Source organism: Conger conger, chromosome 8 (genome assembly GCF_963514075.1).
Source record: "Conger conger chromosome 8, fConCon1.1, whole genome shotgun sequence".
Lineage (NCBI taxonomy): Eukaryota > Metazoa > Chordata > Actinopteri > Anguilliformes > Congridae > Conger > Conger conger.
The window spans coordinates 8,921,332-8,947,594 of NC_083767.1; the positions used below are offsets into that span (position 1 = coordinate 8,921,332).

At 41.6% G+C, this 26,263-nt stretch overlaps 1 protein-coding gene across 1 annotated transcript in view; it reads right to left on the bottom strand.

Moving 5' to 3' along the window:
* LOC133135414 (zeta-sarcoglycan-like) overlaps positions 1-1,964 on the bottom strand; it is a 149,820-nt gene extending 147,856 nt beyond the window's left edge. Inside the window, exon 1 of the mRNA XM_061252396.1 lies at positions 1,264-1,964. Coding sequence (XP_061108380.1) covers positions 1,264-1,302 — 39 coding nt within the window. The 5' untranslated portion in view covers positions 1,303-1,964. The remainder of the gene's footprint in view (positions 1-1,263) is intronic.
* Between the last annotated feature and the right edge of the window lie 24,299 nt (positions 1,965-26,263).

A 26,263-nucleotide genomic window follows, 5' to 3' on the forward strand; every position in this document is an offset into this window, starting at 1 on the left:
CGAATCTAATGAGATTATGTGTATGTTTGTGGCATTGACATTCACACATGAATCAGTGCATAAGCCAATTCATGAAATAAATCTTAAGTAGAACGTTATTTAATTAAACACCCGTTTAACTGTAAACAAAGACTATTGACGGGCATCCCGCGAACACTTCCACTCAACACTTATTAGACTACGGATTACTGTGTTGACCTGAGGACTGATCTGACATTTCAGCTTTGCTATACAAATGAGGTGTGTTTAAGCAGATCCACCCTCACGTCTTCATAAGAACTTCAAGAAGGGGGAAAAACTAAAAATAATAAGAATCTTTTTTTTCTTTTTTTTCAAACGAGTTATACAGAATCGCAATGTTGCGATAGCCTAATCTGCGTTAAGCAAATCGAAGCAATTCTGCCCGCTGGCCAATTACCATGCACTTGCGCACTGACAAAAATAACAGACAACCGAATACGCAAGCAAACATATCCTTCTTGCTAGTTAACGGTGGATCTGTGTTGATCTTGGAAGTAGTACCTTCTACATTTTTATACCCATCAAAGGACCGTCAGAACTGTGAAACCTGGGGGCGAACGCTCTCCATCAGCACTGATCTGTTTCATAAGAGCTCCGTGCACAGAATAGATAAATCAAACACTGGATTCTCATTAGCAGCACTTAAACTTGTAGCATCAGAATTGGCACTAACTACCCCCGACAAACACGCTCCAAAGATTGAGAACACTTCTAAGCCTTTTCTTTTTTTCATTGACCTCCTTGTTAGAAAATAGGCTAAATAAACCTTACTAGGTTAACCATTGTTTATTGTACCGTAGGGACGTAATGCATAAAGTAATACAATTACTAGAGGAAACAAGCAATTGCTTCAAGAACTCGTAGCTAAACCTTCTTTGGCTGTGTTTAATGTAAATTGGAAACCCCGTCTTAACATAAACTAAACGAATTTCCTTCTATGTAAAATAGCCCACATGTCGGCTACAGCCAGCGTCGAACTTGAATAACAGTCTGGACAAACAATACAGCGTTTTAAAACACACATAAGTATGCAGGGGTTTATTTAATGTCTAGTCTAACAACTTGTAAACCAATGCGCTTGAATGTCAACCCTCTGTTGAAATATTCCATTCCTCGCCATCGTAGTCTATATGTTAGGTTACAACAATCTGCATGCAACCTCTTCAGATTCGCGGAGACAAGTGGACAACAATCGCGTGTGGCATCTCATATTATTGAGGTACTGCTTTAGCCATTACTTACCTTCAGAGCCTCAATGTCCAAGGAAGTTGACCGATCCATATCAGGGACGTGGATAATAAAATATATCTAAGCAAAGTTTAGGTATCTAGACTTGTAGTTCCCGACCTAAACTCAACCCAATCCCCCTACCGCCGGCTCCCTTACACAGTCTCATTCCAACAGATCACACCTCTTCTGGATAAAAAAAAACAATAATAATGGCAATGCAATTGAACTTCTTGGCAGCTGGAATGCAGATAATCTGTCTCTCAAGCAGCTGACTCTCCAACCAAATTTTAAAACGTAAACGGGAATCCCTACTGTGGAAGAGTATCGTCTCTCCAGCAATAAACTAGCGGTTAGCAAATTGCTGCATCCTCAGAAACCCAGTTCCTTGAACAGCTTCATGCGGCAAATTTAAGAAATGTGTTCAATTTGCAGTGCCCGCAATAACGGCCCCGGATAATCTCGCTCATTCATATATTAAAAGATTCTGATCTCTTGAAGTCCAGAGCCGAAATCAAAGCGTTCTCTCGCAATACAAGACACCAGCAGTGCAACACTATGCCATAACGCTACACGAATGACTGTACATCTGAGTTCTGTTTCTATGAGTAAAGTCACAGAGAAATATCTTCTCCTAGGAAAACATGTTGAGAGAGTTGAAGGGAAAAGACGGTGAATTCTCTGGCAGTGCTGAGATTCCCTGTTATCTTGTTTTACTGTCCTTCACCAGCAGGTGACTGCTTTCTCTCCGGTTCTCCTCACATAACCAAGGGGATTTTTTCATCATTCAAATAGCAAACTGTCCTTTCTTGCCAATTATTCCTCTGGGTCCTAGAGAGAAAAAGGGCACTCTTTAGTGACCGCCCTCATGCAGGAATAGAAGTCTACTGTTGAGCGCCGGGAAACGCAGGTTGACAACTAATGTGTCAACGACCATGTAATAAATAAATAAAAATCTATATATATATATATATCTTTCTCATTATGCATTGATTCTGGTTATATATCAGCAGCACGTCATTTATAGAATGCCACAGGGTCTGTCGTTGAATCTGGAAAATTTTTCAGACGTTTTAAAGGGTTTGACCAAATAATTGATAGCTGATAGTTCAACGCATTTTGTCACGAGATCTCATTAGGTTTAATAGTTGTGCGCGTGCCTTTTAAACTGAAATGGTACGTAACATCTTAACTGTCTTTATCAAAGTACTGATTGGCATTATCGGACTTCAAATGATATAACATGAGTTCTGGTCACCTGTGCTTGCTGCAAATACAATAACAATAGTATAAAAATAACTATAGATATACAAACCATACATTTTTGTAAATAGTAAATATTAGGCTACACATTTGAAATTTTAAACCGTTCATGCATCAATGGCCCTTTTTAATCAGACAGCAAGATCTGTCAGTGAAACCTGCTTCCTGGAGCAAAATTAAGACACAGTTAAGTGTCACATATTCTGGAAGTAATTTGAAAGAATGAAGGCAGGCCTTCCACGGAGAGGGTTCACACTGTGCCAGGGCAAAATTAATCACATTCAGAGCTGTTTCATCTGCACAGCAGACCTCAGCAACCATGTGCCAGCCACAGTGACGTCAGTGCTATCACACCGAGACCAGCCAGTAAGCACCCTACAACAGGGGACCGGTGAGCTGGCAACCCAGTGCATGCATGCACAGCACTATCACAACATTGCTATAATGCTGCAATTGCGACACTAAATGAAGAATTTAGCACTGGTGTGTTGACAGAAACACTTGGGCATGATGCAAATGCTGTTAAAGTGCATGCTCGGATGCTTCATTTCCTGCGTGTGTGTGTGTGTGTGTGTGTGTGTGTGTGTGTGTAAAGTGTATGTCGGGAAAGGGGACTGATGTCTTTGTGATATCACAGAACAAAATCATTGCATTTGCAAAGAAATATGCCTGAGAGGATATTGTGTGAAAATACATGAACCAGTGTAGTCCTTGGTTAAAAAATCTTTGCATTGTATTATGCATTTTATGTTTCGTCCCAGGTATGCCTATGATTTCAGCTTAGTTGAGTTTTCAGGGCACATTTCATGACCAGCTGCAACAGGTGTGCTGGATAGATGCAAGGTCACAGTATGTCCCCACAAGAGGCACTGTAATGGTACCAAAAGTTATGGTAAAAAGGAAGAAAAGACCATTAAGAGGCTCAGAAGTTGATTCTTTGGTGTTCTGTGAGACCCAACCTCTGAATATATTCAATTCAGCCTAACCCTAACCCTAACCCATACTGTAACTGTATTTCAGCCCCTGAGTCTACCCCCGCTCTGAAGCTCATTTTTAAAGAACCTTCATCTTAAAAATGCCACAAAATCAAATTAATACTAATTATTATAATTTTATATCTGTAAGCAACCAAGCAATTACAAGTGTTCTGTGTGCTAAATGTAACACCATTTTACCTTGTATACATATTAGGAAGAGGTGAGTTTGTGGTCTAACCTGCTTGTGGAAGAGGATTTCAAAATTATTAGCAGACATTGTAGCTACAAGAAACTAAACACTTTTCCCTACATTGATTGCTCACAAAGTAGTAAACAAAGTATTCTCGAAGGTTTCCGGGCAACATGGGTCCACAGAGTCATAAGGAATGATTTATGCACTTCAGTCATGATTTATGAAAAAAATCAAATAAAATCAATGAGGAATTTGACATTTGACCCATACTATAATTGTTTCTTTTAACCATCTCTAATCTCTCAAAAACTGGGTAGTTAATTAGTCTGCTTAGGAAAAAGTATATACAAGTAATCTTTGTAATTAATTTCATATATTACTCTGAACAGTCTAAAGAGGTGCAACCTTCTTGGTGTTTAATATGAAGAACACATTTACATAAGCACCTTTTGTGTTGCTAATATCATTCCCATATTTCTGGACATGGATTTCATTACTTCCTTTAATTAAGCTTAGCCTCTGACTGCTTATACTGTAGATATGTTTCTAATTATAACATTTATGATGTTTTTCTATGGAACTTGCAACAATATAATGGCTTTAATTCAATCACAATTTGTCCTCAAATGACTTTAAAATAACTATTAAAATAGTGAACTCACCAAACTGTGTTATTTAACAAGGAAACTGGGACATTCAACTGTGTTATTTAACAAGGACACAATGATACATTTGAGCAAAATAAAAGTTGAAGAAAATTTAAGAAAAAATATTAACTGGACGCCGGCCTATGTTTTAGCCGCACATTAATTAGTCTCATAAACACATACAGTAATGTGTTTGGGGGATAAAAATAAACCAAAAACAATAGTCTTTCACACGGCAGTATTGACTTCCTCAGTGTCGGTTTTAAGGATTCATATGCGTTAGTTAATGGGTGAGCGCAGGGCCGATCCGGGTTCTTGTTCAGCGGGGGAATCGGCAGCTACTCCAGGCTGAAGGGCTTCACTGAATGAAGGTTGCACGAGGGAAAAGTTCCAGCGTCAGCGGTGACCTGGAAGCGTCCCAGACTCCACTCCAGTCGGCACTGCGAGGAGGACTCAAAAGCGGATTTATGGAGCCCTTTATCTCCCCACAGCTAGGGGAAAAAACAATGAACGGCCATAGTTCAGCCCGCTGGCGGCAACCAACTCTATCTGAGCCACCGGGGGAAGGCGTGAACTCTGGTACTCAGATACCATCTTTGAAGGTGTCGGGTCACAGCCAGACAAAGTCTTTATCTGCAGAGGGAAGTGGTAAAGTGTGTCTTTTTTAAGTAAAAATTGATTATGCAACAACCTGAACTGGTGATGGAGAGACTGAGTGGTGTACCCCCAGGGTGTAGATAGGAAGTCTGGGTCCCCTGAATATCTTTATTCTGAAAGAATATCTTTTTGTGGGCGCTCACCTGCTGTGGGCCCTCTCCAGCTGTGGGCCGCTAGAATCGTCACCCGACTGGCGACAGTCCTGCCGTACGCACACACGACTGGGTCACCGCCGCCCACCTGTCAACCCCTCGCTAATATACTAGAGTCAGCGCAGTGAAAGACTGTCAGTGCCCCTGTGATGGAATGTAAAAATCGCAGCTCATTACCTTGTTTTTTTTTTCAGCGTATGTTTTTCCTGGCGGGATTCATTGCCATCAGTGTGGTAAATTATGTCTGCGTGTTTGTGTGTGGGTGGCATGGGTTTATTCAAGCAGCTCAACCCCTCATGCGTTACTCTTTATCAACACCTCAGCTTAGTTGAATATGACAGTATTGATTGTGCACTCAAAGCCCTGTGTCAAATCACATATTTATACCTGGCATGGGACTGCATATTATACGTAATTTAACTCACTTTTTTTTTCCGCATGCACAGTACACTAACCTTTGGGGTGCAATTGTTAGAAAATGTCTGTGTGAATTTTCTCAGGTAGGATCCAGCTGAATAACAGTCCCTGGTGTTCCCACCGATATTTCAGTAGTCATAACATCCTTTCCATAGCATTACCTCCTGACAGGGACGTATTCACCATTCGTTAAAGGCACCTCTTAAAAATCCATTGCTCTCAGCATGATTTGTTTTCTGAAGTAAAATGTTAATATCAGACCTTATTAAACACAGATTTGTAGGCTGTAAGTTAAAGCACGATTTAAGAAGCAGTAGGTGGATCCCCAATGCACACTGTGAAAGATTACCAGTGGAGGTCTGACAAATTTATATGGCGGAAAAAAACCCCCGAAGTCCAATTCAAGCAGTAATTTTCCCGGGCGCGTCCAAATAAGGCCAGGCGTACAATGGCAGGACCTGTCCAAGACCATATATAAATGCGGAATAGGCCCATTGGCTTTGATATAGGTAGCATAAAAACTACAAAACACAAACGTGCATAGCCTGTAATCAACTTTCTACAGAGTTACATGCCGGAATTTCCGTGGTCGCGCAAGATGATGATGATACAGTTTCCTGCTGGGTAGAAAACCTCTCGCGGAGTGGGCTGAGTGACCACCCCCCTCAATACAAGACATACTGTACCATAATTTACAGTACACACAAAGCACTGGTCCTCATGTGCTGCTACTGTACATGTCGATATGCTGCTTTCAATGTTTGCAGAGGAGACCTGTATCAGAGAGGCCACTCCAAACCCACACCACCTACTTCCATATAAAGTGAGAAAAAACATGAGCAAATAAGCCGGAGCCTCACCTGGGAGTAAGTCTTTAAAAATGAATGTCACCTATTGTCCTGGATGTCAGCGTCGGGGTCCAGAGTCTTCATGTCTCTGTGTAGCCACCAAAGCTTCCTGTCCACATGAAGTCGTTACCCTGGAATGAAAGAGCCTTAGCCATGAAATCCATCTTCAAACATCCGTCAAATTACTGGTAAAGTCTGTCAGTCTGCGGTGGGGAGGTCAGAGCTGGGGAGAAGATTCAGGGAGAAGAACTTCTACTGAACGCTACTTCATTGTTGTTTTTAATAGTTTGGATTCATCAGGCATTGGGGCATTGGCTGCATTGTTAGTGTAATGTGGCATTTGAGGGATGCTGCGCACCTGAAACACAACCAAATCCTGCACAACCAGCACCTGGCAGCTTAGCTTCTCGGCAAAGCTGGGTCAAGAAATATGGAGGAACAGGGCATGTGTGAATTTTGATGAATGGGTTTGAAATGCTGTCCTTTACACTGATTGGTCAGTGGTAATTCATAAGCATGCTATTTCCCATTCATATGAAAAGAGGGGTATCGCCCTGGTGGAACCATTGCGTTCTGGCCGCCATTTTGTTTTGCGAGAAGAGCGTTGAGGAGAATGGTGGTGGGGTGGGGCTGGAGGGGTAGGAGGGAAAAGTAATCCATGCTGTAGATCCCAGCGCCTCGCCACAGGGGAAATCTTAATCCGTATGCCTTTATGTGCCCTATAAGTTTGAGTCCGTGTGGTGGAGAGTGCCCTGTGTTCCTGCATTGGCTGTGATGATTTTAAGCCCTTTGCTTTGCCAGAGAAAAGGGCCATTGAGTGATGAATTTTAGCCCGGTTGTAAGATTGGATTGTATCCTCATAGTGCTGTCTCTATGGTAAGACACCACAATGAGAGCGGACAATTGGAAATAAAGAAAAGTAATAGCAAAGTCTTCAGGTCTGGTTTGCATTGCTGTTTTGAAACTGAGGATCCTTGACAGCACAGGAGTCTGATTTTGTATTAGACTGAAAAAATATCCTCATTGTAAACTGAATCAAAAGAGCAAAACAAAATGCAGCTGAAAGCATTCGATTTCCCAGGAGAAATGCCCTTTTTTGTTGATGTACGGCCTATACTCATTGTGCCAGCCTCACTGTACAGAGCCATCGAGAAAGTCTGCTCCTCAGGCAAACTCTCCCCCAAAATCAGCAGTCACCACAGCATCATAACAGTCACCCCAATATCACAGCGCTCACACCAATATCACAACACACCCCAACATTCACACCAATATCACAACACACCCCAACACTCACACCAATATCACAACACACCCCAACATTCACACCAATATCACAACACACCCCAACACTCACATCAATATCACAACACACCCCAACATTCACACCAATATCACAACACACCCCAACATTCATACCAATATCACAACACACCCCAACACTCACACCAATATCACCACACACCCCAACGCTCACACCAATATCACAACACACCCCAACATTCTCACCAATATCACAACACACCCCAACACTCACACCAATATCACAACACACCCCAACACTCACACCAATATCACAACACACCCCAACATTCACACCAATATCACAACACACCCCAACACTCACACCAATATCACAACATACCCCAACACTCACACCAATATCACAACACACCCCAACACTCACACCAATATCACAACACACCCCAACACTCACACCAATATCACAACACACCCCAACATCGCAATAGTCACCCCAACACTCACACCAATATCTCAGCTTCCCATTTTCACTCATTTCATGGTTTAATAGACGGATTTAATGTCAGTGGCTTGGTAGATGGGTATTCATTCTTATAGCACTACAAAAACTGCATGTAGATAAAGCATATCTATAATTGTTATAATATTAGAGGTGTGTCTGAAATGCATTATATTAATCTGATATTTTATTCAGGTCAAGAGTGGACTACCTTCCATTTGGCATATTATTTGCATTAATATTGTAATGTTGCCACTGCTTTATTGTCACAAAGATATCTATAAAGAGGTTCAGAGCCCTCTGGTGGCAGAGACAGAAGCTACAACATTTTCACTTCCCCCCCCCCCCCCCCCCCCCCCCTGTTTTAAATATTGCTGCACAACTGGGAAGTGATATATTGTGGGATTTGATCAAAATCCATATGGGCACATTGAGAGAAAGCGAGACAGAGAGAGAGAGGAAGAGTGAGAGAATGAGAGAGAGAGAGAGAGAGAGAGATAGATTTGTATGCATGCCACACGGAAAATATCAGCATATGAATAGTTTATGCTGCCCATGTCAGAATACGTTTTTCTGCAGGTGCACATCCAAAAATCAATTATTCTTCATTATCAAAAATATACCAGTACCATTAAAAACCATTGTGTTATTTATAATCAGTAGGCATTACAGGTTAATCAATGTCCTATGTGGATGCTGCCATTATCTTCCATTAGAACAATATATTTCCCGGCAAGTTGTCTTAGGGCACTATACCTGTCACTATGATTGCATTTGATTTAAGTGCATTAGTGGGTGATTATTTGTGTAATTTGGTAGAGAGCTGCAAGATATAGTGGGGGTGCATTACATATTAATTGTAGGGAACAAAAGTAAATGTTGTAATGGACTGTGAATTATTACTTCACAGAATATGCTCCATCTCAAAGGTGACCCTCACTCTAGAACAGACAGCAACATTAAGGCCATCTATAGTGGGATCTGTTTTGGGCCGATCAAAATTTTAGCAAGTATCTTGAGCTCAGAGTTTCTGACAGCGAGAAGATTAAAAAATGTGTTTTCTTTTTTATTTCTGGTTCCGGTTGGCTTCATTGCAAATAAAGACAGTTATGTCCTTAAGATATTATGAGCAATCAAAAGTGACAAGTAAATAGACATTAAAGGGACAAGACATTTGACATTTGAAACAGCCAAAGTGACTTTGGAGCGATGTAAACGGATAACTGCAAGATCAGCTAGGGACAACAGTGACATGAGAGCAAGTGCAATTCAAAAAGGCAGAATAATTTCACCGAGTCATCCCTTTTAACAGTTTTCTCTGGTCAAGATAATATAGATTTTTATCTTATAATTCCATATATTTTTCATAGTCTGTCATAGCCTGACAGGAACTCTGGATAAAAGGTAAGATTACTCAACCTCATAAGAATTTAATACTTATTAACCACATTTTTGTAGTTCCCTTCATGTTCATCAAACCAGGCGACTATTTCTTTGGACTTAATATTCAAGGCATTTCCTTTGACCTGAAGGGTAAATCTTTTTGGGTATATTTAAAATATTTTATTAAATATATTGCATACAGCAGGGGTCCCCAACATACCCCATTGCACAGTTAAAACACCTAGCACAGTTAAAACCCTGGTATGATCTGAATGACGGTCTCCTTTGTGTACTCCAGTCCAGAACTAGGTATCATTTTCTGTGTTGTACGACAATGTGGTTGGGAGTTGGTCTGCTTGAAAATGACTTTAGTAATTCACTGGTAGAACACTGCTAGTCAAGTATCTATAACCACAATTGTGTCAATATCGGAATATGCTACAAAATCACCTTTTCAGTTACCCCTCCCTGACCCACCAAAACCCTTCCCTTTAAGTAGCCAACTCTGTGCTTAAAGCTCAATTCTTAAAGGTTTGCTTACAGCGTATTTTTCTCAGCCTTCAAAGGCTGCATAAATTGTGGAATATACGACCCTGAAGCACCTTTTTCCCCTGGAAGGTTTTGGGACGTGAGAGATAGAGCACTGGCTTCCTTTGAGAAAATATGGTCTTTTTGTGACCTTCATGGACCTCAGAGGGGAAATTGAGGATCAGCGTATTGAGCTAAAATATGATAAAGCAGTGAAGCAGCATTTTACAATTTGCTTCTCTGTGGTTGAAATCACCCAAGTGGGTTCGTGGATATTTGTAATTCCAGATGACTGAGACCTGCAGGATCTGAGTCACTGTTCCCACATTTAATATATGTGTGGAGCAGGTTTCCCCCAAGAGAACAGGGCAGTGGACCAAAGAAAATGTCACTGTAAAGGATATTTATGCCCAATCCATGCCTCTCATTCATCACTAAGCCCAGGTGTACTTTCTGTGTGTCTGGCTAATCAAGTAAAGGGAAGAAAAGAAAGTTTGAGCACTTTGGCTTTGATACCAGACCAAGGAATACACCTTAGCTCATGACTTGCATTCAACATTACACGTTCAGCCTATTGCTTATGCGAAGTTTGAATGAAACATTATGAGTACAGATAGTTGTGCCCTCTAGCATTGACACATGACACACACACACATTATCCCTGCATTGCTCCAGGTCAGGCTAATCAATTGCAGGTCGCTTTGGATAAATGATTTATTTACCATTGAAAATGGCCCATCGAGACTCTTTACACTCCAGAGCCTGGCACGGAATGACGTGATTGGGTGATGTGTGTTCCAGCGTACACCCAGAGAAAGACGTTTTTGAGCGGTAGAGGCCCCAGCCTGAACTGTGAGAGGAGAGTTTGAACGACCATCCTGGAAGGAACAAGCAGGGTGTAGACACCTCTGTACCATCTGCCGTCTGGTCAACATCAACAGCATAGGCCCAGAAACACTCTCAATGTGGCTGCATAAGTGGCAGTACTGGGACATGACTAGTGGGTTTGTGTCCAGGCTGATCTGATGATCGGAAACAGTAAAACTCCTCAGCAAAGGCTAAATGTTCTCACAATGTTGGTGCTATGTTGTGGCAATGTTATAACACTGGCAAAATATTTCAGTAACATTGTGAGAACATTTTGTGTTAGCTGGGTTCCAGCTCACTACTGTATGAACACATCTGTTATTCATGCAGTTTTTTCCCCATTTTTAATGTTTGAACAGAAATGGGATTTGCTGCTACAAGTCACCAATTAAATACATTTTATTATTTTAGAAAGACGGGAGACTTCTGAAATATATACCAATGCCCATTTCTCTAATTCTCAGACACTTAGTTAACATATTTATCTTTGATGATAAATTTGTTCTATGGAATGCCAAAAAACTTGGATATGCTGTTTGAAGTTGGTGTTTAAATGACATACTCGGCCTATATTCCTCAATGTTGGTGCTTTTCTTTTATAATTATGCAAAATTAAGTTTTTAATTTACCCAAGACATTAATTAATTAAGCCTTTTATTCTTAGCAACACAATTATAAACTAATTAAATGAATAATGAACAACATGTCAATCATGGCACACACATGGGCACCACACTCGGTGTGGCATTGATGAGATCAGAGCTGCAGCAGAGTAATTCATGATAATTTAGCTGTCATTGGAAAAGGCCTGGTGATAAATATCTGATAAAAACAAACATTTTCTTAGACACACTGAGGGAATCTGTCAAATCTGCAGCTCAATTAGTGACTTGTTTACAAATCTCAGATCAAAGAGGAGCATGTGTGATACACTCACACACGCGCACATGCATACGCACATGCACACATGCACCCACACACACACACACACACACACACACCTCACATGCACAAATGCATACAGGCACACACACAGAGCTGGACAGAGAGAGGGAGAGAGATATTCTGTCATATGCGTTTTTATAAGCACAAAATTAAAATTGCTATTATCTATTTGTCGTTAAAACCTGACATGGCTTTGTTATGGAGATACAGCTTTCAACCACTTTGATAAACTTTATTTCAGCTCATTTTTTGACAATACTGCCCTCAGGTGCATGTTAGAAACTAATTGCTAAAGCAGTGGGAGACATTATAAAATGGGGAAAAAATGCAAATTGGAAAGTGCATTAAATGTAATTGTGATTAAGTTGAGTCAGTCTCCTTTATCACGCGCTTGGGCGCACTAGGAGGTTCTTAAAAGGGTTTCTTAAGAGCAGAAGTCTTGCACAATAAAGCAAACTAAAGAACATAATAAATATGAACAAATAACGGGAGTTTGCTCACATCCATAACATTGGACCACAGTACCGTGGCAAGATGTATGCTCTTCCATCTTGAGGGGAAACAGGGAGAGCGCATTCTTGGGTGAGAACAGCATGCTAGCAGTGTTGTTTAGATGAGATTTTATAGCATTACTTTTTAAGTATGCAAGTAATGTGGAAATGGCCAGGTGGATGGTAACATGGTTGCCTTGTAGGTAAACATGATTATAACCTACTTAAAGAGTGCCTACTGGATTAACTACATTGACATTGTATGGGGGTAAATTGTCCATTGGTAATCCAGGGTGGAGACTAACATATATAGTATAAGATCACTGAGAGACTAGCTTATGTAAGAGAGCCTATATGAACCAATGCATCTCATACTGTACATTCAACATACTCTGACACATTTCCATTGCTAAAGAAATGTTTATTATGAAGATGCATTTTTATCTTTCAAATTCAGACAGCAAGAAATAACAATCGATACGGCGCAACTGAAGCCAGATGAAATTTAAAAAGACTATAAAAGCCTGTGTTCCATTCTCAGTAATAACCTAATGCTATTTGTTTACCTCACCAATGACTGGGATGCTCAGAAACTAAATACACTCACATTGACCAGCCCTTATCCTTTTCACAGCATCACTGTAAGATAACATAACTTCTCCATTAAAGTCCAACATGCTGCAACTACAGTAGATAACATGTTATTAATGGTATTTTGTCTAAAATTCCCATTACCATGTCAAACTCCAGCTCCTTAGTGTCTGATTAATTGATTATTATTTCTTAACCCCCCCCCCCCCCCCTTACAGCCACCCCCACAGAGCTAAAGTGCATAAACACTTATCAGGAGATCAATACAAATGTGTTATCTCTGCTAGTGGGGAGGATCTGGTCTCGGGGCAGTTGGAAAAGAAGACATTTGAGGATCAGTTAGAGGCTTGATGGCCTGCTGGGCTGGATAAGACATTACAGCTTATCAGCTTCCCGCCAGATGACACTGATGAAGTCTTCGGACACTTTTAAAAGAGAAAACATTCTGAGAAAAGGGACCACATACAAATGATCCAGCTGCTCGAATCAGAGAAAGTCGCACGTCCAATATAAACCCAAGACCTGAGGTGCATGGAAACGACGTTGGAAGTCGTATACCGGATTAAGACTTGATTACAAACCTCCAGCACCTCGTGAGAGACCGTGTAGGAGACCAATGACATTCTGAGGCTGTCAACAGCTTTCCCTCTCCTCTCTTTCTTGTGAGATGTCAGTGAAATTTATCTGTCCAAAAGCAATAAGGGGGCATTGCATGTGGAGGAATAAGTCTTGTATGTCATGTAGGGTCTTGGTACACCAGTTTGATAAGGCAGGACAGGGGGCACTGCATGTAGAGGAATAAGTCATGTATGTCATGTAGGGTCTTGGTACACCAGTTTGATAAGGGAGGCAGGCAGTATTAAGTGGAAATGTGTGCAGCTGAAGGAATTGTCGGAATTAATATACTGAAGTGAACACATGAACACACGCATACGCGCACACACACACATACATGCACACACACACACACACACACGCACACAGGACAAGTTAATGACAAACGGGGATGAACTTGTGTCACAAGTACTACATCACATACTATGCATACTGCCAATATCACCCTATACTATACAGAGGACATCTCTATGCATACTGCCAATATCACCCTATACTATACAGTGGACATCTCTATACATATGGTGAAGTTAGGTAATTTGGGATTCAGGATTTTTGTCCTCATTTAGGTGAGGGCTCAAATGACCTGAATTCACCCACCTGCTCCATGCTATACTGAGGACATCGCTATACCGTACATACTGAAATTCTGCTCCATACTACACAGAAGACATCTCGATACATACTGCCACTCCCAGTCTATACTGTGTTGTTTTGGCTCAGTAGTTGCATGTTTAGGTGCATTAGAATAAAGAATGAGTGGTGTCTCAAAGCAGAAAGAATGGGTCTGTTACAGCAGTCCATTCTGCCTGTCAAAGCAGGCTACCTGTATTGGTTTTGTGGTTTCTGATTAAAGGGGCTATTTAAAGCTCTGGCGTGACTTGTTTGCTTGTCAGGGGTCTGTCGCCCTGAAGTGCCATGGGGGTTGCTGGTTTTCACTGTTACTCAGCACTTAATTGATCAATTAAAGCAGGTAATTATGCAGTCACCTCACCTGGTTTCTTTGTTCTGATTTTGCAGCCAAAAACAAAAACCGGCAGACCAGGGTTGTAGTCTCACTCTCTTATGTATATACAGATTAATTGGGGAGCTCTCAATGTTCAACCATCTTTCACAGTATTTCACTCTTATTTTTACATTCTCGAAAAAAGTTGAGTTTCCACTTCCAGTTCTCAAAAAGAAAAAGAAAATCACAAAGAATTTTTATAAGCCAGAGCAAGCAGATGCTATGGAGGCTTTAAACATCCCTGTTGTCAGAAGACAGATGAACCCAAGAAGTACAGTATGGAAAAGGCAATTAAACAATTATATAATTTACTACAGCCTAAAACTGACATTGGACTTCTTTCATGCTGTATGCACTAATAATAGATATTAACATTTATTTTTAATGCTGTTCTCAAGAGCAATGCCTCTTTGTACAATTTATTACAAGGAAAGTTGGATAATTTTTTAACTTTCCACTCTGATTACCATTCCCCTCTTCCTGGTGTCCCTCCTCATTATACCCCATATTCCCCCAAAATTAAATAAATCCTTCATCAATAAATCCTACCTTCCCTTCCACACGTTAATACTAGTGACAAAGGATTACCAATCGCCTGGGTGTTATGGCCCGACTATTATCTCATTGATAGCTACTTGGGATGTTGAGGATTTACAAATCAAATCCTTAAATTAATTTGCATTGCAGTCAGCTAAATGCCTGAAATGTAAATGAAATGCATGCAATTTTCAGTTTAAAGACACTAAATAGCTGACATAAAACTGCCACAAGTCATGGTGTATTTAATGAAAATATCCATAGGAGAGCGTTATTTTAGCAGCCTTTTTAGTCACTGCAGCACTCCCTTAATTAGTTAGCATGTTGGCCAGCAAGCTTTTCCTTAACAATAAATGTTTAATGCAAAATCAATACGCGCAGAGGCACCATAGTGGTGTGCATTCTGCCATAGTGGTGGGGAAACATGGCTAACATGCTACATCAGCAGCTGACCCAGTGTTCTCTTAGTGTCATAGAGACAAAGCTATTTATTAAGCAGTTTCAGCTTGATTTAATCATATAAAAATGATAATATGCACATACAGGGCTTTTTCAGCAACGCTGAGCAATAATGCAGACCACTTAAGCACTGGGATGTAATATACCAGTACAAATAGAGACATAAGAAATGCATTATATTCACTACAGATACATAGAATGAGGTCACAAGGCCACAAAATGTAGGCAAGACAAGACTAAGAATAGATCTGTAAGTAAAGCACACACATTTTGATTTGCATCACAGGCCATGGTGGAACACATCCGTCTAAATGCATGTTCATTGTAATAAACTTAATTTTTATGCTAAAGCCAGCAGATCTGTTAAAACATTGTCAAATATGATATCGACAAATCACGAAAAAAAAAAGAAGTAAATAAGACATTGACTTCAAATAATATGAAAATGATCATTCTTATTTTTACCAAAGCAATGTAAAAAAAAAACATATACTGGAGTACGAAATTCTGTTTGGAATTTTAATTCATATTAATAGCTTAAACTCCATACTGTGTATCTGTCACATGTTAGTGAACAGCCTATAAAGCATCTAAACCTGAACTTAGCAGGGCTGTAACAGCACAAATAAAGAATGTGAGTGTTGGGAGGTGGTGGTCTAGCAAGCCAAGTTCAAAATAATACAAGACTGAGACTGACTGTAAGATGCTGCTAGGACCTTGAATTGCCCCATCAGCATTGGTCAAGGTGGAGGAACATGAATAAATATGTTGTTATTGCTTTGGGGGGGGGGGGGTTACACAGAACACCCTTTGGAAGCGAGCGGTGAACACAGATAGAGAAAGCAGACGACGGGCGCCGTCCCAGCAGTGTGTCAGAGACAGACATGTGGAGGCCTGGGACGGCAAAGGAGGTGATTCTATTCCAGAGCGTGACAGCTAAATGCAGGGAGATTACAGAGGAGAGGAGAGGAGAGGAGGAGAGCGAGTGGCGGGGCCAGGGGCGTACGGAGCTCTGAAGGTCAGCCGCTCACGGGAGCAGGAGGAGGAGGAGGAGGAGGAGGAGGAGGAGGGAGGGCAGCCCAAGATGGAAGTGTCCGGACATCAGAGATGAATCACAGAGAAGGGCGCGCGGACGGCGGGAGGGAAAGTGAGCGGTAAAAGCGCGACAGTGTGCTGGAGCAGGGAGAATCTCTGATTTAACAGGGCACACTTTCACTGGAGAGGCCCGGGCACACTTCACAGAGGAAACCACCAGACACACTCACACTTACACTTCTCATTCTCTGCCTCGATTTCATGCAGTCCTGCATGAAAAAACACTTCATTTACATTCACTCAAGTATGCCAACCACAGCTCGAATTCATGCTTGCTTTATTTAAATACTGTAGTTAAAGCATAATCAATGGACACGGAGGCTCTTATTTGCCTATGATTATGTGTTCAAATTCAATCTCAGTGCGCATACATACATGTTCAAAGAGAGCACATAATTAAGGACAAGTAACAACTAAAGACACACACCTCAGTTATACAGATTCTCTTGTGGTAGCAAAGTGCCACAGCTAAACTTAGTTTTAATACTGAAACAATTTTGCTCCCTAATTGCGTCTCTGTCTCATGATCAAGAAGGATTTACTTGCTCATACATATGGAGGAAAATCTTGCTTTACACAATTTATGACTTAAGCATAGGCATACAAACATTTCTGGCAAATATGTATTGAAAACTCCAACTGTTCAATGAGGAAGGCCCCTGAACATTACATTACATATGTCAAATTACATCTCAATGTCGACTGCAGTCAGTGTTTTTATAACAAACTAAATATTGACAAAAATAAGGAATATTTTAATAAGGAAATGACAATATTTGGGACTTGTGGCAGAACAGTGAAGAGGTATCACCAGACAGGGTTGAGTTAGAGTCGTGAAGAATTTTCAAGCTTGGGCAGGTCAGGTTCAGACCCCTCTGAAGTTCAATCGACCTGCTTTGCTTTTGAGTTGACTCCTCTCGGTCCGAATCTTCACACAGTGGAAATATCCAAGGCATTGTAGAACTTTAACCTGGTTCGTTTCAATCAAAGCCAACAGTGTGCCCTGGTAATGGGAATGCTGGACACCTTGCAAAGTGCGGTCATTTTCATTGACAATACAATCGCACTTCCGCACTCCTGTATCTGGCAGTATTATCTGATTTCTCGCCAATTTACTGAAAAAAGCATGTCTTGATTGGAAGTTGGACAGTATCCTAAAAGCAGTTTTCCAATTTAGATCGAGGTATTACTTCCAATTTTTTTTTTAAACAATCAAACACATAAATAAACCCTAGTGTAAACAAGAGAAAGGTCAATTCCCATGGTGTACTTTATTCTTAAATAGTAGACATTTCAAACAAAAGAGTTGTTTGTTTTGGCAACACAGATCTGTACTTCATTTTAAAGGTATGAGGCCTTTTCATGAACATGGCAAATGGGAAATCAAATGATTTCAGGAAAATCAGGGGCTAATCAAATAATTTAGGCAGTGGATCAATCAAATTATTTTGAGTAAATTTCAGAGTAGTAGTAGTAGTCGTAGTAGTGCCAAGACTAATGTATTCCGGCATTCTTCCCTGAACATAACCTACGCGTTGAAAAGTGCAAACGCAGAAACAAACCAATAACACCATGTCCCAGAATAGCACCAGCAGAGACAGCGCTACACCACAGCGTGTAGCAGAAAAAGTCTGACGTATTGTACTGCTGAACACATTTACTCCCTGTCGACTCAAACACACACGCTCCGAGCAGCATGCCATGCCATTCCATTTACAGTGTATATGTCAACTGATCGAACCCTCTCTCAGACAGCGCTAGCTGGGGCTAAGCGTCCTCTGGGGAGATATGCAATCAGCCATAGCATCAACCAGGGACGAAAGGTTCAGTCAGCAGGGCCGTTTTCTAAAGTCTTCTGGCGAAACTGGTGCTTTGTACACCCCATGCCAGCTACATGAGTGGAGCAGCCATCTTGTGCGATGATTGCTCTCCTCAGCCGGCGTACTGGAGAGAAAGAAAAATGGCTAGCTGTCGGCATTCGGAGGAATAACGTTGTCTTTAGTAGGTGATTGTTGGCTCGGCCCAGTTACAGTACAGGGTTGAGAGAAGCAGAGAAAATGTATCACACTTTCTGCCTTTTGAGCAAAGTCAACAACTGTGCATTTCAAAGTTTCTCCCTGACACAGCAAAGACCTCCCTCCTTCTCACCCACCATGATGCGGCTCTTCTCCACGCACTAATAGGCATGAACTCCTCTGTACTGTTACTCTTCACAGAGGCAGCCGTAGACTGGGAAAGTGCGCCGCTAATGAGAAATAAGAAATGCAGTAAGCAGATAAGTTTGAAAAGGCATCAGCATCCTACTGTACAAAGAACTTTCTGTGATTGTTAGATGGAGAGCTTGGGGCTGGACCAGCGCGTATGCGCTGATGCAGCAGCACATCTTGATTGTAACCCCACTGTTTGATGGGATACCTGGAGTTATAATGGAACGTACATTACATGTCCCCCTCGATAGCCGGACTCCTCCCGAGATTTCTCCCCAACAGGGTTTTTTTTTTCCTTTTGCCACCATTTCAGCGTTTTTCTTCCCACTGGGAGGTTTTTCACTTGCTGGTGGGGGGTTTGGGGTTATTCAACTGTTGTGTTTATCTGTAAAGTGCCTTACTGTCAGTGTCCCTGTAGAAAGCACAACAAAAATAAAATTGTCCATCCATCCATCCATTATCTTAACTCGCTTATCCTGAACAGGGTTGCAGGGTGCTGGAGCCTATCCCAGCATACATTGGGCGAAAGGCAGGAACACACCCTGGACAGGTCACCAGTCCATCGCAGGGCACACACACCATTCACTCACACACTCATACCCACAATTTAGACTCTCCAATCAGCCTAACCTGCATTTCTTTGGTCTGCGGGAGGAAACCGGAGTACCAGAACGAAACCCAGGATTCGAACCCAGGACCTCCTTGCTGTGAGGCAGCAGTGCTACCACTGCACCATCCGTGTCCCCCAAAATAAAATTGTACATAGCTGAATTGAACTCCAATCATCATATCTTGTTAAATGACTGTCGGAAATAAATAAATAATTAGTCATTTTTTACTATTGCACAACGATGAGACGGATGTTATAAGACAACACACTATACTGTATGTCCAGGCACTGCGATGGTGTAAATGACTCAGTTCCAGCGTTCTGATTGGTGGTGATGGCGGCGGGCTGTCACAGGCCGGATTGTTCTGGAAGGGGCATTTCTCCATCGCGGCGTGCGGCCTCCCTGCCAGAGCGGTGACAGGCAGACCACCCAGGGTGTGACACGGCCAGACGTAATTCTGTGTTAATCCATCTGCGTGCGGAAAACAACACAACATGTAAACACCTCACAGCCATCTGTCCCGGATTCAGCTCTGCCTGCATTATTCATGCTACGGCCGGGATGACGGCAGAGTTCCACAGGAGCCGCGTGAAAATAAATCAATTTCAAAAATAAAAACTCAAATAAATCTTTCTGGAAATTTCAAATAGGAAGCTCTTCAACATGCAAGCGGCCATCCTTTGGATTTGTGAAAATGCAAACGCAAAAGAGGTAATATAGTATATTGTGTTTGTTGTGTTGGGCATAGCTTACTGTATGTTTGGAAATGCTGCAACGGTTATAAAGCACAACATCATTATCGTTGCAATCTTGATGTAGCTTTACAATAGAGACCAAACAGACTGAATGATATGAAAACGCACCATCCAGCCGACAGCCCGTGCAGCCCATATTTTACATTTTATTTCGTCTTTTCTTTTGCCCAGAAGCAATAAGTGTCTGGAAAGATAAAGGATGCACTGCTAGCAGGCCCAGAATAATAATGCCTCTGTCCTTGTTTGGGTTCTGCGTGGCGTTTTTGAATTAGGAGCGCGTGGGAGTGTCAGCCCTCCTGTATAATTGCGCTCTCTGGAAAGAGGCCGATAGTGGGCTTTGTGTGGCGCCCTTGAACACACGGGTGGCATTTATGAACGCAGCGACCCGGCAGCTAACGCGACCGTGCCAGGCTACGCGCCCCGGTGCCAGGGAGAAAAGGTCCTTTCCGCGCCCTGCATCCGGCTCACCGTCTTAAACGGCTCGGGAATATTTCACCTCGCTGCATAAACGCGCCGCTGACCGCCATGTCAGGGTCTTTGTTTCCTTTCACAATCGCCAAGCAGGAAAGTGAATCATGAAACTGGGAGAATTTTCTGGGAGAATGTTCCTGAATGTGATGCACGGTGTTTTGAGTGTCTCTGAAGACACAAATGCTTCCAGTGAATTTTACATTTTAACTTGGCTTTTGTGTCCCTTTTGGCACATTGTACCTTGACTTTCCTATCAGCATATTGGACATAAATAAATTGTGGAGGCATTATTATTCTGAATTATTATGTTTTCCTCACACAATAAAAATCACAGGGCTAGGGATTTTATTTTAGCCATTTATTGAAAAAGAAACACCAAACAGAAACAAAATTTAATTAAAAAAAGCAGGCCAATCTGGCAACGATAATGCTGAGGGAAAAGGAGGGTGATAACCCACCAAAACCAATATTCACCATGCATCAGCGCCCCAGAACCAACTCTCCCAAGGCCTGTCAACCAGGCCTCTTATATAGCCCAATAATGAGGCAATTGGCCACAGCTACTGTGATTACAATGAATCACAGCTGTGGCCATACATGTAGGTCGAGCCAGTACCTTACTTTACCTTTGTGGTGCCAGTATACAGTACATATACAGTATAATCATATAAATATGTATTTACAGACAGTGCCCAAAATGTGCACACAGAATTGTTTCATTACAATCAAGCTCCTGTTGTCACTTGCAGTTGTGATTAAAGCATTACTCCTCATGGCCTGAAGACCAGGAGCACTGCACGGGAAGTAACAAAAACATAATAAACATATAAATGACTGCAAGAGATAAGGAAATTAGCAGTTTCCTGGTCTTGACTGCAAGCTATTTTGTTTTATGTGGTGATGATACTGGACTGAAAATCACTGTTTTGCATTTTGTTATGTATTTTACATCTGCTGTTTAAAATGTGACCCCAGGATATGTACTCATTTAAGGATCTCTCCAGTCAACATACATATAAAATGTGCATGCATGTGTAGCGTGATTAGCTCAGCTAGTTCGCTAGTAAGCATGGTGAAGTGCAGTGAAAGCGAAGGCTGGTAGCAGGTTATCGCGACAACACTCCCCGATGACGTAACCCTCAAATTCAAAAGAACGTTGTTGCCCTTGGCTAGAGGCGAGTTTGTCTTTAGCTGACTGGTAACGCGTTCGTTCAACAAATATTTGGACAAGTGAGAGGCCGGGGTTCAAATCCCACCTCGGACTCAGGCAATTTCTCACCTGTTACACATGCTATGACTGATTCAAACAAAACAAAAAAACTAAAATACACTTACTGAAATTATGGTACATAAACACTTACTGCTGAGAGGTTTTCATTTGAAATATTGTGATATCAGAGAACAGAAATCAGGGCACCATTGTTAAATAATAGGCAATACAAATCTTCAGTCTAATAATAATCTCCTTATGTATTCCTGCTCTCACATAGAACATTTAATTGATTCAACTTAAACAACTGAACTGAAGTTAATTGACAACACATTTGCAGCTCCCCTGCGCAGGCAACGAGGCACAGTTGTTGAAATGGGGCTGTCTGTCTGTCAGCCGTGTTTATAAAACGTACAGAGCCAGGGTGAGAGCTACCGTATTTGTTCATCGTCGTGGTGATAGCTCCATTGTTGCATGTTCCGTTTTCCAGCCCCCATTCCTCAGGCTTTCAACAGAAAGGCCTGGCTGAGAGAGAGGAGCAGATGACGCAATGGAATTTTCCGGGTTGTCCTGTCATATTTGCAGAGAGTCCATCTTAGAACCCCCTGTCACTGTAAAGATCGCCGCTCCCACCAGCCTGAGAGACGGTGGCAGGTGTGCAGTCGGCACCATCTGCGGCCTAATCGCACTCCTGGCTTCTCATTCACCTTTTGATAGAAGGCAGATCCACAGCCAGCTCCAGCCAGAGGGCTGTTTTACTTACCTCCTCAGCACGCGAGCACTCTATTATGTGTCTTATTTTTTAGACTTATTAAGTCTTCTGCTGCTGTAGCCTATTGTAATGCATGATTATTTTAGTTACTGACACCTTCCTGTCAGCTTCGACCAGTCTGGCCCTTCTCCTCTGACCTCTCTCATTAACAACATGTTTTTGCCACAGAACTGCTGCTCATTGGATGTTTTCTGTTTTTCGCACCATTCTCCAAGAATCATTCCACGGTCAAAGTTACTTAGATCACATTTCTTCCCCATTCTGATATTTGGTCTAAAAAACTGATCCACTTGACCACATCTGCATGATTGTATGTATTTAGTTGCCACCACATGATTGGCTGATTAAATATTTTCATTAACAAGCTGGTGTACAGGTCTATCTAATAACGTGATCACTGAGTGCACTGAGTCTCACATAAAGTTATACATAAATAAGTGTTGTGTTGCAAAATAGCCTGAGCTGGTCAACCAGCTAGTGTTTGTAGCTTATCCGAGTCCATTAGCTACCAGCAGTTTCAAAACATGAAACATTCAAAACATCGCTTGAGCTGTTTTTTTCAGCAGGACCTACAAAGTAACTCTTAGTTCTTACTTTAATTTTATAAGTTATGCTGGAGGTATTTTTCAGTTGGAAGCTCTGCTGTGTTTTTCAAACACCAGGAAGTGATTAAAAGAGCCATATGCTGTATCATTATCTTTGAAAGCTGAGTGGTGAATAAGACACTGCGATCCACCCGCACTGCCTCAATTACTAAGCCCAGCATGGTGATTATTTATTTACTTTGCTTACGTCGCCGCGGTCCTGACTCTCTAATGAAGAGAAGCAGGTGTGGACTCACTCTCTGCACCGTTCGTCTGCATTCGCAAACAAATGGTCTCCACCACCGCCGTCTCGGTGGTGACGAGGGGGTGGACATGTTCCAGCAGGTATCTGTCTCTGAGCGGTACGCCACTCCTTAAAGGTAATTACCATTCGAGGGGGACTCGCTAAAGCGGCTCATGGGTGCCACATGATAATTAACAAGGGTGTTTTGTCTTTTCTTTCTTTTAACTTTTTTTTTTTTTTTTTGCTTTTTGTTTTTGGGGGGTTTTTTTTGTAAAGGAAAATGAGACAAAACATTAGTAATTTCCAAGCACAGTCGATGTTGTCTGGCTTGTATTTACATGGCAAAGGGCCCAGTTCAATGCCAAATAACTTTGTCAACAAAGTATGGGTTTGAAAGCACAATATTCCGTTATATAAGTTTTGAAAATTGTGTGGTCAGAAGAGAATTTACTCAACAGGTTATTTTCATCTGTCATGGTGCAGATACAAATTGTATTTCATGTTGGGCGGCACGGATAGTGCAGTGGGTAGCACTGCCGCCTCACAGCAAGGAGGTCGTTGGTTCGAATCCCTGTCGGCCTGTATGCATGTTCTTCCCGTTTCTGCATGGGTTTCCTCCGGGTTCTCCGGTTTCCTCAAATAGTCCAAAGACATGCAGGTTAGGCTGATTGGAGAGTCTAAATTGCCCATAGGTATGAGTGTGTGAGTGAATGGTGTGTGTGCCCTGCGATGGACTGGCGACCTGTCCTGGGTGTATTCCTGCCTTTCGCCCAATGTATGCTGGGATAGGCTCCAGCCCCCCTGCGACCCTGTTCAGGATAAGCGGGTTAGGATAATGAATGAATTAATTAATGAATGTATTTCATGTTGGTTTCTACATGAAGCCTAACATTCAGAAGGACTCCTGCAAGTGCAAGTAGTAGCTAGCTAATTAATTACCGCTTCCCCCCTATTGACCATGACAAGTCCTTGAAACACCCACATTTAGCATTTTTATTTATTTGAAAGGATACGGAAATATGTAATTACACTGACAAAATTAATGAACAGAAAACTGCCGTGTTGTACATACCCTATACATTTTTAAACATATTACATTACAGTATGGCCATTTAGCAGATGCACTTATCTGGAGCGACGTCCACATATTTAGCATTTGTTACACACTGTGGTATCCATTTAATAGCTGGATGTACGATAGCAATGCAGGTTAAGCACCTTGCTCAAGGATACAATGGGATCTGGGGACTGAAGTCTTAACCTTTAACCATGAACCATTGTACAGCACTGCCGTACAAGATGGGCTTTCACACCATATGCCAGAATACATTGTTCACCACAATAAGTAGTTACACTCTACCTCACTCAATATGTAGTGTACTTCCATATATAATATAATGGGGACACTGCAATAGAACAGTATTCTGAAGCCATTCTGAAGATTATTTGATATTATTATTATTATTATTATTATTATTATTATTTTATTTATTTTTTTTGCATTTAATGGGATGGCTGGAAATCACATAATCACGGCGACAGTTTTCACCTGACACAATATTAAACACCGATCATTGCACTCACTCTCCTCAGTTTTTTATTAACATGATATTATCATGGCTGCTCCACCTTTAACATGGAGAAGTGCAACAGTTTGTTTAATGTAATTAAACTAAATCGCTCATTACGGGGGTTTTTTTTTTTTAATCCAGATGCTGAAGTGCTTTTTTCTCACTCAGCGCAGATTTATGGAACCAGCAAATAGAGGGAAAAAGTGGTTGTAACATAATGAGCATTCACAATACATTCCTTATCCTTAATTAGAACAAATAATTATTGTAATTGGGGCCTGGGAAAACGTAGTAATGAAATGTATGGCGTGCCACGAGCGAGCGCTCCCACAACGCCCTCGTCACCCTCGCGCATGAATTACCCAGACTGCACGGGAGCGGGCTGTGGGCTTTGTGTGGCAGGGGCCTGACTTAATTAACATTTGTAGGTGCCATTTCTCTCCCGCTGCCACCACGGCTCCACGTGAAGCCGGACCGCCATCGCAACCGGGGGAGGCTCGTCTGGCCCGATACGGGGCGGGAGCGCTGCCAAACCTCGCGTCCGGGGGCCGAGGGCCGGTCCCACGAGCGCGCTAGCTGGCCAACGGATGTTTTTATTTTCTTTTTGGGAGTAACGGGGGGATTCTGGCCTCCGGCTTAATGAAAGTTGTTGTTATTCCACTGTTTTGTTTTTTTTTCTATTATTGGAAGAATGGTGGAATAATATCCTACAGTAATAATAGCAGGCTAGTTTCTCCGTCAGGAAAGGTCAAAGCAAATTTTGTCTTGGGAAACCTGGAAGGCATTAGGCCATTTCGATGCGTTTTAGAATTATTATTGCACAACTACATAGCCTATCATAGGAGATAGGATGAGCAGACTGATAGTGACAATTTGAATTTGGAATTCAAGATGAGTTGAACAAGCTATGATTATATGATTTATTTTTCAGCATACACTGTCTGAGGGAAACAGTTGAAGAAAACTGAAATACATTTTCTGTCAATAAAAATTTTTCTTACATGCAATATTTTTAGATTTGACAGATTTGTTTATCTGTGGTCCTGATCTCAATGTTCAAACCGGTCAACTTTACAAGCTTTACAGTTCTTCCGTCTTCCCGATTTCCCTGTTCTCTTTGGGTACAAATGAGTATGTTTTCCAAACAAAAAAGGTAC